Consider the following 13,018-nt stretch of genomic DNA (forward strand, 5'->3'; position numbering starts at 1 on the left):
TAGGGGATTAGTGGAGGGGAGGTACGACGACGAGCTCGGGGCAAACCTGGGCGTCGACGAGGAATACCTGACCCGCCTGTTTCAAACGACTTTCGGCCCGGGACCTATGGACAACTTCCAGAGATCCCTGGCCTGGCGGTGCTACCGAGAAGCGCTACCCGTTCGGGATAAGCTCTATAGGCATGGCTCGAGAAACACGGGGCCGACCTGCCCGAGATGCGGGCAGAGCGACGAAACCGCTCTGCACGCAATCGTGCAGTGTCCAGCAATTTCCCACCTGTGGGCTTATGTCGAACGACTGCTGTCACGTGTGGGACGTGTCGGTTTATCAGCCGAGTCTATCGTTAATATCGTCACGCCTCCTTCCTTCAAACGGGAAGGAAGAGCTATTTTTATCATACTTGTGGCTATGGCGAAAGAATGTATCTGGTGGACGCGTCTGAAAGGATTAGAGACAAACACTTTCCTCTCTGGTCAATCTCTCATCAACTTCTTCAAGTATCACTTGAAGAAAAAAGTGAGAGTAGAGAGGCAAGTTTTGTCTAGTGAATGTTTTAAAAAAGATGGGTGAATGTAGCAAGGATGGCACGTATGAATGACGAAGCCACCTTGACTATGATTCTATGAACCGTAAAAATTAATACAGAGAGTTGCTTATTTGCAAAAAAAAAAAAAAGAAATATAACATGTGACTTCATTGACCGAGGTTACCGTGGTCTTTTCCGTAGGCTTTTCTTTCCACGGGTAAACCTCACCTGTCCTCCCCTTTACACTTCATATTGACATTTCTGTGATAACGATCCCTATTGATCAATTTTTTTTCCTCCCCCCTTTTTTTTTTAACCCCCCCTTTTTTTGTCCTCTTTCTCTCCTTTTACGATCCCTTTTGATCGACCCCCCTTTTTTATTTTATTTTATTATTATTATTATTTTTTTTTTTAAACCTTCAAAAGAAAAGCTCTACCTTGTAATTTGTTCTATCTGTGTGCAGCCCTGTGTGGCTAATAAAGAAACATATCTATCTATCTATCTATCTATCTATCTATCTATCTATCTATCTATCTATCTATCTATCTATCTATCTATCTGTCTGTCTGTCTGTCTGTCTGTCTATCTATCTATCTATCTATCTATCTGTCTGTCATATATGCTTGCATGCATATATTAGTGTATGCGCATACACATATTCATGAGCGCGTGCGTGTGTGCGTGTATGTGTATATGTGTTTTCACCATCTGTGTATACGTGGACACACATGTATGTATGTATGTATGTATGTATGTATGTATGTATGTATGTATGTATGTATGCATGCATGTATGTATGTATATTTTTATATTATCGTCGATAATTTTGGTTTGATAATTTACGCACGTATCAGTTTCTATTTCAGAGTATTCAATTAGTGTTTTCCAGTAGTAAATTTAATATATTTTGTGTACCGAATTTTCACACAGTTATCACTTGCTGGAAATCAACGATGCTCTAGTGTCTTCATACTATTATTTTATAAATCTACTCAAATTATTATATTGCTCAAACTGAAACACGGCTTTGGTGACATCTGGGTATGTCTACCAGAAGAAGATATTAACAAGATATTAAGATATTAAGATATTAAGAAGATATTAAGATATTAAGATATTAACAAGATATTAAGAAGAAGATATTAACAAGATTTTCACACCTCATAACTTTTCCAAATCTCTCTGAATGCTGACTGATTCGAAATGTACATCCGTGGCTTCGATATAAACAATATAAAAGATTATTAAATACTGAAGCTCTAAAGTGAATAGTAGGATAAGGTCGGAACCCTACAAGTCTCTTTAAAGTAATACCACACACTGCTTCCTCAAAACTACTACATTTATTATTGAAGTTTTTTTAATATTACATATCAGAATAGGGTGGCTAGCTGCTAAAATCATCATCGGTATTTCTTTCGTCGTTATGTTCTGGGTTCAAATTCCGCCAAGGTTGACTTTTCATTCCTTCGGAGTCGATAAAATAAGTACCAGTTGTACACTGGAGTTAGTGTAATCGACTTAATCCCTCTCCTGAACTTGCTGGACTTGTACCAAAATTTGAAACCGATATTACGTATAAGCGATCTTCAAATAAATTTACATTAAATTTATTAACAAGAAACATTAGAAAATGTTGAATTATTCAGGTTTATTAATTCCTCTGACAAAACTCAATTATGCAAATGAAGAATCTGTGATAGTTTCAAATATTTTTTGCACTAATTTCAGCACTAAAACTTCTGTTATATTTCTGTACACATATTGCATTGGTAAATTATATTTCACAAAACATCTTTCGCCACTAAAAGCATTAGGATATTCATCTAAACATATTTTTTCTCGAATATTTAGAATTTTTTTAACGATAGTCTGCTATATCAAGACTTTCGGTTTAGAAGCGTGAAGTTCGAAGTTGTAGCATGATAGCAGCATGAAATCCAGAGACAATAGCTAGTTAGTATATTCATAGTCAAGTATCAAATCAAAGACATGATTAATAAAAAATTAAGAGTTTTACAGGTTGTCAACTCTCTTTTTCATCAGTAATTTCGCTAATAATTTCTGAAAGGAAAATCCTATCGCAAAGTCTGCTAGTTCAAATATTGTTAAAATACTGGATCCAAGGAGAAGACCAAGAGCGCCTCCAGTATCACCTGAAATAACAAACGTGTTGATGGTTAAGGAAAATAGCTATAAGAAAAGAATAAAAGAATGCTTTCATATGTGATGATGATACGATGATGATGGTGAAGAAGAAGATGATGATGATGAAAAACATGAAAATAAAACTTGAATTCTAAACACACACACAAGCGCATAGATACTAACTCACAGATTATTGAGAATAAAATGATACTCGTGGTATCAACCATCATCACAGCACTACTCCAGAACGGGACACCAGTCAGCCTCATTTTTGCTAATTTACAGCTGGGCGAAATGGAACAATGTGAAATTAAGTGTTTTGCACAAGAACACAACGCACTAGTCATGATCTTGCGTGTAACACCCGAACTACTAAGTCAAGCGGCAGTACTTTAGTGGTCATTCGATCTGCTATAAAAAACCACGAAATGCTCGTCAAAGCACACTGAATGGATAATGTAATCCGGCGTACATTATTCCTGACACGATGATCATGGCTTGAATGTCTTTGATCATAAACCTGCTTGGTCAGGAGTGACTGGAAGGGGTAAGGCGGGTTTCGGCAACTGGGTGAGAAATTATTAGTTGTAATAATCATAAGCAACTAAGTACAAAGGCTTAATATTTGAGAGGGAGAGAGAGGGGGAGAGATAGAGATAGAGAAAAGGGTGGGTAAATGGGAAGATGTGTGTATCATTCAACGGCTTAAGGTAGGTAAATAAAATGAAATGATACAACGTTGATAAGGTTTTATAAATGTATAAATGTACTCACACAGAAGGGAAAAGAAGCCGTAGGCCACTTGGTCAGTGATTATCTCGTAACTTAATTGCTTGTAGAAAAACGCAATTTCAAGGATGTTCTCACTAAAATATAAAATAATAATATCATCATCATCATCAACAGTCTTCTCTTCTCCCTTTCCTCAACCACGTCTTCATCGTCATTGTTATCATAATTATCATTCTCAACCTCCTCCTCTTCATCTTGCTGAGTTTTACGAGCCTACGAGGGAGCTTGTAAGTAGTCGCTCGACCTGCTTGAAATAGATAATCTGTTTCAGATATCTTACCGCGGTCAACGAAGAAGAGTGCATTGGATGATGTAACCCTAGATACATTGTGTTCGAAAGAAACGACGGGATAACCACGACAGCTAGACATGCCTTTGATCATTGGTTAGTTCAAACAGAGCTGACTTGGAGCTAAAGATCACCCAGAATAACTCCAAGATGAAAGCTTTATCATCAAAATTATAAAAAAATTACAAGCATAGAGAATACTCAACTGAATTTATAAAGGCCTGAAATCGTAAGTATGATAAAAAGAAATGCAGATGAAATAATCATTCACTATAAAGCTGGTCATGACCATTTTCTGTGTTCCCAAATCTCTTAGGAAGATAAGAGGAAATTTTTGCTCAGATAGGAGACCTGGTCTGAATGCTTGCAATAGAGTGAACACTGTTAAATGTAATAATGGGCTAGGTGGTGGTATTAATCGAGAGACAGATTAAGTTTACTAAATGTAAATGACTTGCATCTAAAACAACAGAATAATAAGCACTATACTGATCTTATCTTTCTGAGTAAGCGACATTGTGAAAAAGTTATGCTAGACAGAACATATTTTATAGAAAGAGCACTGGGAAACTTAATCAATTCACATTGTTTAATTATTATGATTAAAGGTTGACTGAATTCATAAATTACACTGGGCAAAAAAAAAAAACCGAAAAAAAGAAAATTCTTGCTATTTAAACTTTTTCAGCTGATTTAGAATAATTTTAGGGTGCTGGATCCAAATCTAACATCAGTTTTCAGACAGAACAAGTAGTTTTTTTTAGTCATTCACAGCATCAGCTTTTCCAACCAAATGCTAATATTGACAAAGTAATAGGCTATTTGCTTTCGATTTTCATTCATATACTCATTACTGAAACAAAAATAAGTGCTGATAGAGGGTAAGGTATTTATTTTACTTTGTTATCGCTGTAATTATAGTAAAGTTCTCCTCACAGTAGGCTATTGATATTAGGGTTAGGGTTAGGGTTAGGGTTAGGGTTAGTGCTGTTAAAACCAAGTACATCAAATAAAAGAGACAGGTTATATAAAAAGTAGTTTAGTTATTTATTAAAGTGATTAATGTTTGAAATTTAGAGATGGAAAAAATTGTTTCGTGATAGCCATAGCTTCAGTACATTCTATAATAATTTTAAGGATTTTTTTGAGAAATATATTTTGATGTTTTACAGTAATATTTACAGTTGATTAATTTTATATTTTAGTTTACTGACAGGCTTCCTTGAGTGTTGATTTAGGTTATTACTGTATGTATTTATGATGAACAGAAAAGTTTGTGTTAATCATCCGGACACCTTTTGTTACGTGTGGGGAAAATTTATGCCAAAAGATCAGAGAAATAAGCTTACAAATAAATTTTAAAATGCTTACAAGCTTTACTTTGGGTGCAAAGTTGGGGATCAAGATAAACTGTGGGCGCCTCATGTTTGTTGCAAAAACTGCTACATAGCACTAACCCAATGGATGAATGGCAAACGGAAAAGTATGCCATTTGCAGTACCAATGATATGTCGTGAACCAACAAACCAATGGAATCTTTTACACGATGGTGTAAAATGCTCATATTTTCGAAAACAGCATACAGAAATGTATGAATTTTTTACGGAGAAAGATGGCATTTGTTTTTGTTGTGATGTTGAAGGACTCCTACGTGAGATGGGGTACGGACATAATCCTGCTTTGCTGGAGATTCCAGCAAAGCAAGCCTAAAAGCTGTTTTGCTGCATAATGGCAATCAAAAACCTTCAATACCATTAGCACATGCTGTAGGATTAAAGGAAACTTATTAATCAATGGATAAAATTTTGAACTTGATTAAATATTCTGAGCACGAGTGGAATATATGCAGGGACTTGAAAGTTATTGGTTTACTTCTTGGGTTGCAAATAGGGTATACAAAGCATCAGTGATTTTTGTGCCTTTGGAACACCAGAGATGTCAAGCATCACTATGATCAAAAGGGTGGCCAAAGAGAAGTGATTTCGCTCTAGGGAGATACAACGTTAAATATATCCCTTTAGTTGATCCTCAGAAAATTTACCCTCCTGTCTTAAACTTGGCTTGTTTAAGAATTTTGTTAAGGCCATGAATGAAGACGGTGAAGGATCCAAATGACTCTGAAACGTTTGTAGCAAGAGCGAAGCTAAGATCAAAGCTGGTGTTTTTAATGGACCAGAAATTCGCACACTAATTTGTGATGCGATTTTCAAGAAAAATTAAGCCCGGCAGAGAAAACTGCCTGGGAAAAGTTTGTTTCTCTTGTAAAATGTTTTTTGGGAAATGAAATATCATCTAACTACGTTGCAATTGTGAATAATTTTTGAAAGCTTATAAGAAACTTGGGGCAAGAATGTCTCTAAAAATTCATTTTTTCCACTCTCATCTTGACTTTTTTCTACCCAATATGGGTGATGTAAGCGATGAGCATGGTGAGCGATTCCATCAAGTAATCAAAGAGCTAGAAAAGCGCTATAGTGGCAGACTTACATCAAACATGCTGACGGACTATTGCTGGTTTTTAAAACGAGAAGCGGAATGCAACTTAAACGTAAAAGAAAACGCCAAAGCTATTTTTGAAAAACATAAAACTAATAATATTCACATTACACTTTTGTTTTGTGTTGTATTGGCTTTAGAGCTACTTGTCCACCTTGTTGCTATTGTTCTTATACCAAATAATGGTAATTTACGCTTAACATAACATTCATTTTATTTGTTATGAATTTTCACATTATTGTAATTTTGATAACAGTATAAGAATAATGATAGCGCAAAAACGTCACGTGCTAAAACCAAAATAATTACAGATTCGGAATCAGCGCTCCCAAATTACCTATGAGCATCATTTCGTCTAATAACAGCAACAATTTTGTTGCCTAGTGTTATCAGCTAATACTGATCGAAAAACTTTTAATCTTTGCATTGTGTGACACGCCCTCTACATTCTGTAATCTATTGAGTCTGTAGAGAAAAGAAAATCTTATTCCCTTCCAACAGAGTGAAAATAGATATAAAAGGGTAGAGGCATTGCTTTATTCTTGTGGAGCTTAATCCTCCTCTAAAAATAATAAGAATAATATAACATTACCGGTTAGTAAATTAATGAAGGTCGGGCAATTCGGCTTTGTTTATTGCACACATTTCTGCGAGACAGACTCAATGTACATTGAACTAGCATTGTTAACTGACTAAAAGGTTAGTGGATAAAAAATCCAAATAATTACAACATCAATAGAATAAATAAATTACCTTACAAATAAATCGTTTATTGTGTTTCTTTCTTTAAATTTAGTTACATATTCTTTTACGGTTTTGTGCCAGAAAAAATAATCGCGGTCTATGGTGCCAAACAGTTTTGCCATATTGCTACCTTCCCGATAGCCAGCATACTTGTCTTGAAGATCTGCAGTTACATTTTCCAAAGGAAGCGAGAATTTCGTATAATTAGCATATTCATAATAAGCGTAGGAATCACGGTCTTGAATGATATATTGCCAGAGCAATGCAACACTTTCGTTGAGTTTAGTCCAGCTGTGATGGAGCAAAGAACTACGTTCACGCAGTTCTTCCATAAATATTTCCAGGTTTATCATATTCAAAACGTGGTTAGGAGAATGCAATATGGCTGCCAAAGATATTTTCGTTACTGATGTGTTCGTCAAGTATTTAATGATATCCGAAGAGACAGCGAAAACATTTTGTGATGACGTAAGATTTATATGTTTTTGTTCAATTTGGAGACTGGTCAAAGAATTGTTCATATCGTTAATAATTTTCCGGATGTTATTCATAGAAGTTTGTAATTTAGCTGCTTTTGATTTGATAATTCCAAGAGCATATTTTGTAGTAAAACTATTGAAAATACTTTTTATGGAATTAAATGTCTTGGACGTTTGAGTAAATTTGTTTGAGACCTTCGTAAATTTTGTCAAATTAAATCCAGAATCTCTTGTATCCAACATATCAGAGAAAATGTACAAACATTCTTTTAAACTAGTTACTGTATTATTAAATTTAATGCTATAATTCGTTTTTGATTGGTTTAATCTGCTGGTTAGTAACCGCTTAGGAACAGCATAAAAGTTATGACTTCTCGGTACATTAAAATATCTATAACGAAATATACCTACTCCGCTTTTTAACGACTCATAATATTGTGTAAAGTTGTCTTCCGCCTTTTCGATCATGTTCAATTTGGAGTTAATAGTCATTTTAATACTATGGATTAACATTTCAGAAGCTCGTTGGTTTCCAGAGCTGTTTATAAATTCATCCAGTTTCAAAAACATATTTTCCAGTGTATAAACGTAATTATAAAAATCAAAACTGACGTGGTGGAACGTCCGTTCAGCTATGGCTTCCCACGGCCGCTCAAAGTTCTTGTCTATTAAGTACTTCTGATAATTAATCAGGAACAGTTTTGAAGCATACACTTTCTCCATTTTCTTGGAAATATTTTGAAGAATGGCTAAATTAATTTTAATTGTCATTTCAAGTTTTTCCAGCATCACCGTTCGAAAGGCTACATTTGATGCATTGAGATTTAGGAGCATATTTCGAAATTCAGAGACTGATCTAGAGTCCATTCTGTGCTTCACTTCTTTAGCATTTATAAGCTTCTGCTTCACGTCAGCCATACGTGGATCCATAATCAATTTACTAACTTTATTTTCCGAATGTGCGGTATATGAAATTGAAGGATCGAATAGAAGCATGTTACACGGCAAAGGACAATCGCAATTTAATCGAAAGGAGTAGAATTTGTCTGAAAATGGAAATGAAAACTATAAAATATCAGTCAGCATATATTTGAGATAAAAGACGAAATAGTAGATATGACTAACGCATACACTCTTTCGGCAAGCATAAATTTCTCTAAATATGGACATAGAGACATCCGTCCATACACACATGTATGCACATACGTATCTACTATATATTATGATTGTTAGTGTGTAAATTTGTGTAAGACATACAACTGGGCGAAATATGGTTGGCAAGAGAGAGAGAGAGAGAGAGAGAGAGAGAGAGAGAGAGAGAGAGAGAGAGAGAGATGAAATTGAATCAGTGGGACAGAAAAAGATATAGTTGCAGAAAGAAAAAATGAGATTGGGGTCAGACAAATTATTCCGAGCTTCGTAGGTTCACTATCCACACACACATATGTGTGTGTGTGTGTGTGTATGTGTATGTCTGTGCACGTGCATCAAGCTACGTGTATGTACGGGTGTATGCATATGTGTGCGTGGATGGTAGTGGTGATGATGCGTGTGTATATGTGTGTGTGAGAGCGTGTGTGCATACATTCGTATATTTATTAATGGATACATTTGTTATGCGCGTTATAGTGGACAGACAGATACCTAAAATCTCACATATGCTATGGTGCCAACTGTGACGATAACCATAACAATAGGATATCAATAAAAATAGCAAACGTCATAGACTATGTCGACCTGCTGTACTACACAGATTAAACGGATAAATTGCATTAGAGAGGTCTTGTCATATTGTTAGGATCACAAAGTGAGGTTACACTCTTAGATAATACCTATCACAAAATGATAATAACAACGGTTTCCAATTTCGGCACAAGGCTAGCAATTTTAGTGGAAGGAGTCTAGTCAATCACATCGACCCCTGTACTCAACTTATACTTATTTTATCGACCCTGAAAGGATTAAAGGTGAAGTCGATCTCGACAGAATTTGAACACAAACATTTTTGCTTATGGACCCCTAGATTCCTATTTTATTCTATTGGATCCCCATAGCCATTCGTTGTTTTAAAAAATCCTACTATATTTCTATAATGAAATATAAAGAATTGTAAGAAGAAAAAAAATGTTAAAATATTCTGTGTATTGTAAAAGTGTACCCAATTCATTGCACGTAAATTTTAACAATGAAATCTTATGCGGACCCTCATGGGCCATGTGGACCCTGGTTGAGAACTACTGGTTAGAACGGATGAAATACTACTAAGCACTTTCCCCGGCGTGCTAACGGTTCTGCCAACTCACCGCCTTAACAACAACTACAAAAACAATAAATTATAAACAATAATAATAATAATCCTTTCTACTGGAAACTCAAGGTCTCAATTTTTTGTGGGGAGGGCACTAGTTAATTACATCGACCCCAGTACTCAACTGGTACTTAATTTATGACCCCGAAAAGATGAAAGGCAAAGTCAACCTCGACGGAATAATAATAATAATAATAATAATAATAATTTCATTAAAGCAGTAAATACATGGGCTGTATCCTTTTTGAAATGGACAATGGTCGAGCTAGAGAACTTGGGCAGAAGAAGTAGAAAGCTGGTAATAATGAACAACGCATACCCCTCTAAAAGTAATATCGAGAGATTCTGCCTACCAAGAAAGGAAGCTGAGAATTACTAAACACTGAATGCACTCTTGGTACCGAGATATTGGGTTTGAAAAGATATGATGTGCGGAGTGAAGAAAGAATGCTATCTGTGGCTGGAGATGCCCCCAAAGTTATTGAAACAGTTAGTGAATTCAAGGAGAGTAGGAAGAATTACAGAACAAGCAGATAGAAATAAATGGAATTCCATGGAAAGTAAAGAACGTTTGATCTAGCTGACGGATAGAAACCTGAAATGAGAGACTGAAAGGCTAACTACAGCTGCTCAGGAACAAGCTATTAGGACGAATCTGATAAAGGCAAGAATTGACAGAACCCACTCAGCAAATGTAGAATCTGCAGGAAAGGAGACGTTAGTATCAATCATCTCTTGAGCGAGTACAGTTAGCTAGCACAAAAGAGTATAAGCACAGACATGGCTGTGAAAGTAATAGAATGCATTGGGATGTTAGCCTAGTGTGTGGTTTCGAAATAACTGGAAAGTGACATATATACGAACCGGAGGCTGTCACAGAGAATGAAAATTACAGGATCTTCCTCATAAGATTGACCACACTATTGAAGCAAGAAGATCAGATTTGATAATATAGGATAATATGAACAAACAGTGTAAGATGTTAGAGTTTGCTATTTCCTACCACAGATTCCATACCAAAGAAATTGAAAAAAATGGAAAATATCAGGATCTAACCAGAGAACTGAAAAAACTGTGGAAGACCACAATTATTCCTGCAGTAGAAGGTGCATTTGGCATAACACCTAAAGTGCTACCTAAAAGACTAAAGATATTGGTATCGAGACTCGCATTGTCCATTTGCAGGAAAGTACAATCCAAAATTCTGCAAGAATAGTAAGAAAGATTCTTGAGGTTTGAAACCACTTGTTGTGAGTGTCTGTCTGTCTACCTGCCCGCCTGCCCACCTGTTTTTCTACCTGCCTGCTGTCTATTTGTCTACTTGCTTGTCTGTCTGTCTAAATACCTGCCAGTCTCTGTTATTTAATGTAACTTAAGCCAGTACTAAAGCTCATATTGTTTATTATTCTGTTCCTATATTTTTGATAACACGCCATTTTTGTTATGACAGTTTCTCGCACTGCTACAAACTACAATTAACTTCACCGACGCCTTACCCGTAATCAAAAATACGATCATGTGTGTGTGTATATGTGTGTATGAGTGATGGCAGTCGATATCCAATCAAACCACGGAAGCTATATTTTATTGGCCTGCCAATATATATATATATGTATATAATTGTATTTCGGGAGGGTCATTATGCCAATACAACAAAATTTATTTCAGCAAACGTGTTCACATAAGAATCTTGGACACAGACACACGCTATCATATATATTTACTTTTATGATAGATACATGGCTGTATGTTTACGGAAATTAGATTCTACTAGCTGATATACAACTCTGTGCGATAGTCATACGCATAAACATAAATGAGTCTTAAAGCACTCAAAGCAACGATTTATATATTCTTACAATGGAGGATGTATACACACAACAGTCACAAACAGACATGTAAAAACACACGTACATATATGCACGTAAGCAAATGCATACACAGTTATATTTATATTGATTAATGTAATTACGTAATGCCTATATGTATGTATATATGTATGATGTGCATGTGTGGTGTGTATGTGTGCATGTATAAGTGTTCCATGTTAGGTAGCTGAAATTTTGCATTGCGGTACATCTTTTCCAGAAGACACTAAGCAACTTTTTCTGAAGAAAAAAAAGGAAAAAAAAAAGAAAAGAAAAATTAATGCCAGTGTGAAAAAAAGAAAGAAAATTAGTTTATTAGTAATGAAGAATGTTATTCACTGATTAGAATAACAATTCATTTAGAACAGTTATGCAAATTTCTACAGAGTTTTAAACAAAACATATTTATGAATAAAAAAATGTGAGATGAAAATTTTATTTTGCGTTCTAAAAATTACCCTCTGTTATTATTTTGTGCATTATTACATACAAACTTCTGAAATTGTTTGGATTCAGATTTTCAGGGAATCAACATTGACGGGCCACATAAAGACTGTCAGTATACTTTAACAGTAATTTGTCCAAAATTAGTGAATTGACGTAATTATATATCATTCAGGTGCAATTAAATACGTGCAAAAAGTGTATAGTGCCAATATAGTGTGTGTGTGAGTGTGTGTATATATATATACATATATATATATATATATATAAAGTAGGTACTGTAAATTTAGAGTGAATACTTGATAAGTGTAAGCACCTGTATATGCCAGATAGTGGTAGAAGTGAGAGAATATATCAAATATAAATCAAATATAAATATAAAATATAAATATATATAAAGGTTAGCTGTCAGAATCGTTAGCGCATCGGAGAATATGGTTAGTGGCCTTTCTTCCCACTCTTCACATTCCGAGTTCAAATCCTATCGAGGTGACCTTTACCTTACATCCATTTGGGATTGATAGAATTATGTACCAATTGGCGAAATAGAGTTGCCCCTTCCTAAAAATTTGCTCGCATTGTGCCAAAATTAGAAAGCATACATATATATATATATATATATATATATTAATCAATGAAATTCCAACTTAGTCTGATTTTCACGTTTTATTATTTGCAATATTTACGTCGTTTAATCACGTTTACGTGCTTTAAATTTGTGCTATAAATTGTTAGGTTGCAGTCTTTGTTAGCTTATATTCTTTAATTATTCCATATGTTTACAGTTCAACGTTAATTAGTCTTTAGGTTATTATTTTTCGTTTTATGTATTGGCAACGTGTGTTTTCAACTATGTTCAATAACTTTTACTCTATATCGCTTGTTCGTTTAATGTCATATGAGATATATGTTTTATGATTCG

At 35.0% G+C, this 13,018-nt stretch overlaps 1 protein-coding gene across 3 annotated transcripts in view; it reads right to left on the bottom strand.

Annotated features, from left to right (window-relative positions):
* Positions 1–2,160: 2,160 nt before the first annotated feature.
* Positions 2,161–13,018, bottom strand: part of LOC115209554 — a 72,632-nt gene continuing 61,774 nt past the window's right edge. For all 3 annotated transcript variants that reach the window (XM_036501461.1, XM_036501460.1, XM_029777989.2), the window contains 3 exons: positions 7,007–8,522; positions 3,451–3,542; positions 2,161–2,684 (listed from right to left, as the gene is read on the bottom strand). In XM_036501461.1, the coding sequence (XP_036357354.1) occupies positions 2,545–2,684; positions 3,451–3,542; positions 7,007–8,522 (1,748 nt within the window). In that variant the 3' untranslated portion in view covers positions 2,161–2,544. The remainder of the gene's footprint in view (positions 2,685–3,450; positions 3,543–7,006; positions 8,523–13,018) is intronic.

The sequence above is a fragment of the Octopus sinensis genome, linkage group LG3 (assembly GCF_006345805.1).
Source record: "Octopus sinensis linkage group LG3, ASM634580v1, whole genome shotgun sequence".
NCBI classification, from domain to species: domain Eukaryota; kingdom Metazoa; phylum Mollusca; class Cephalopoda; order Octopoda; family Octopodidae; genus Octopus; species Octopus sinensis.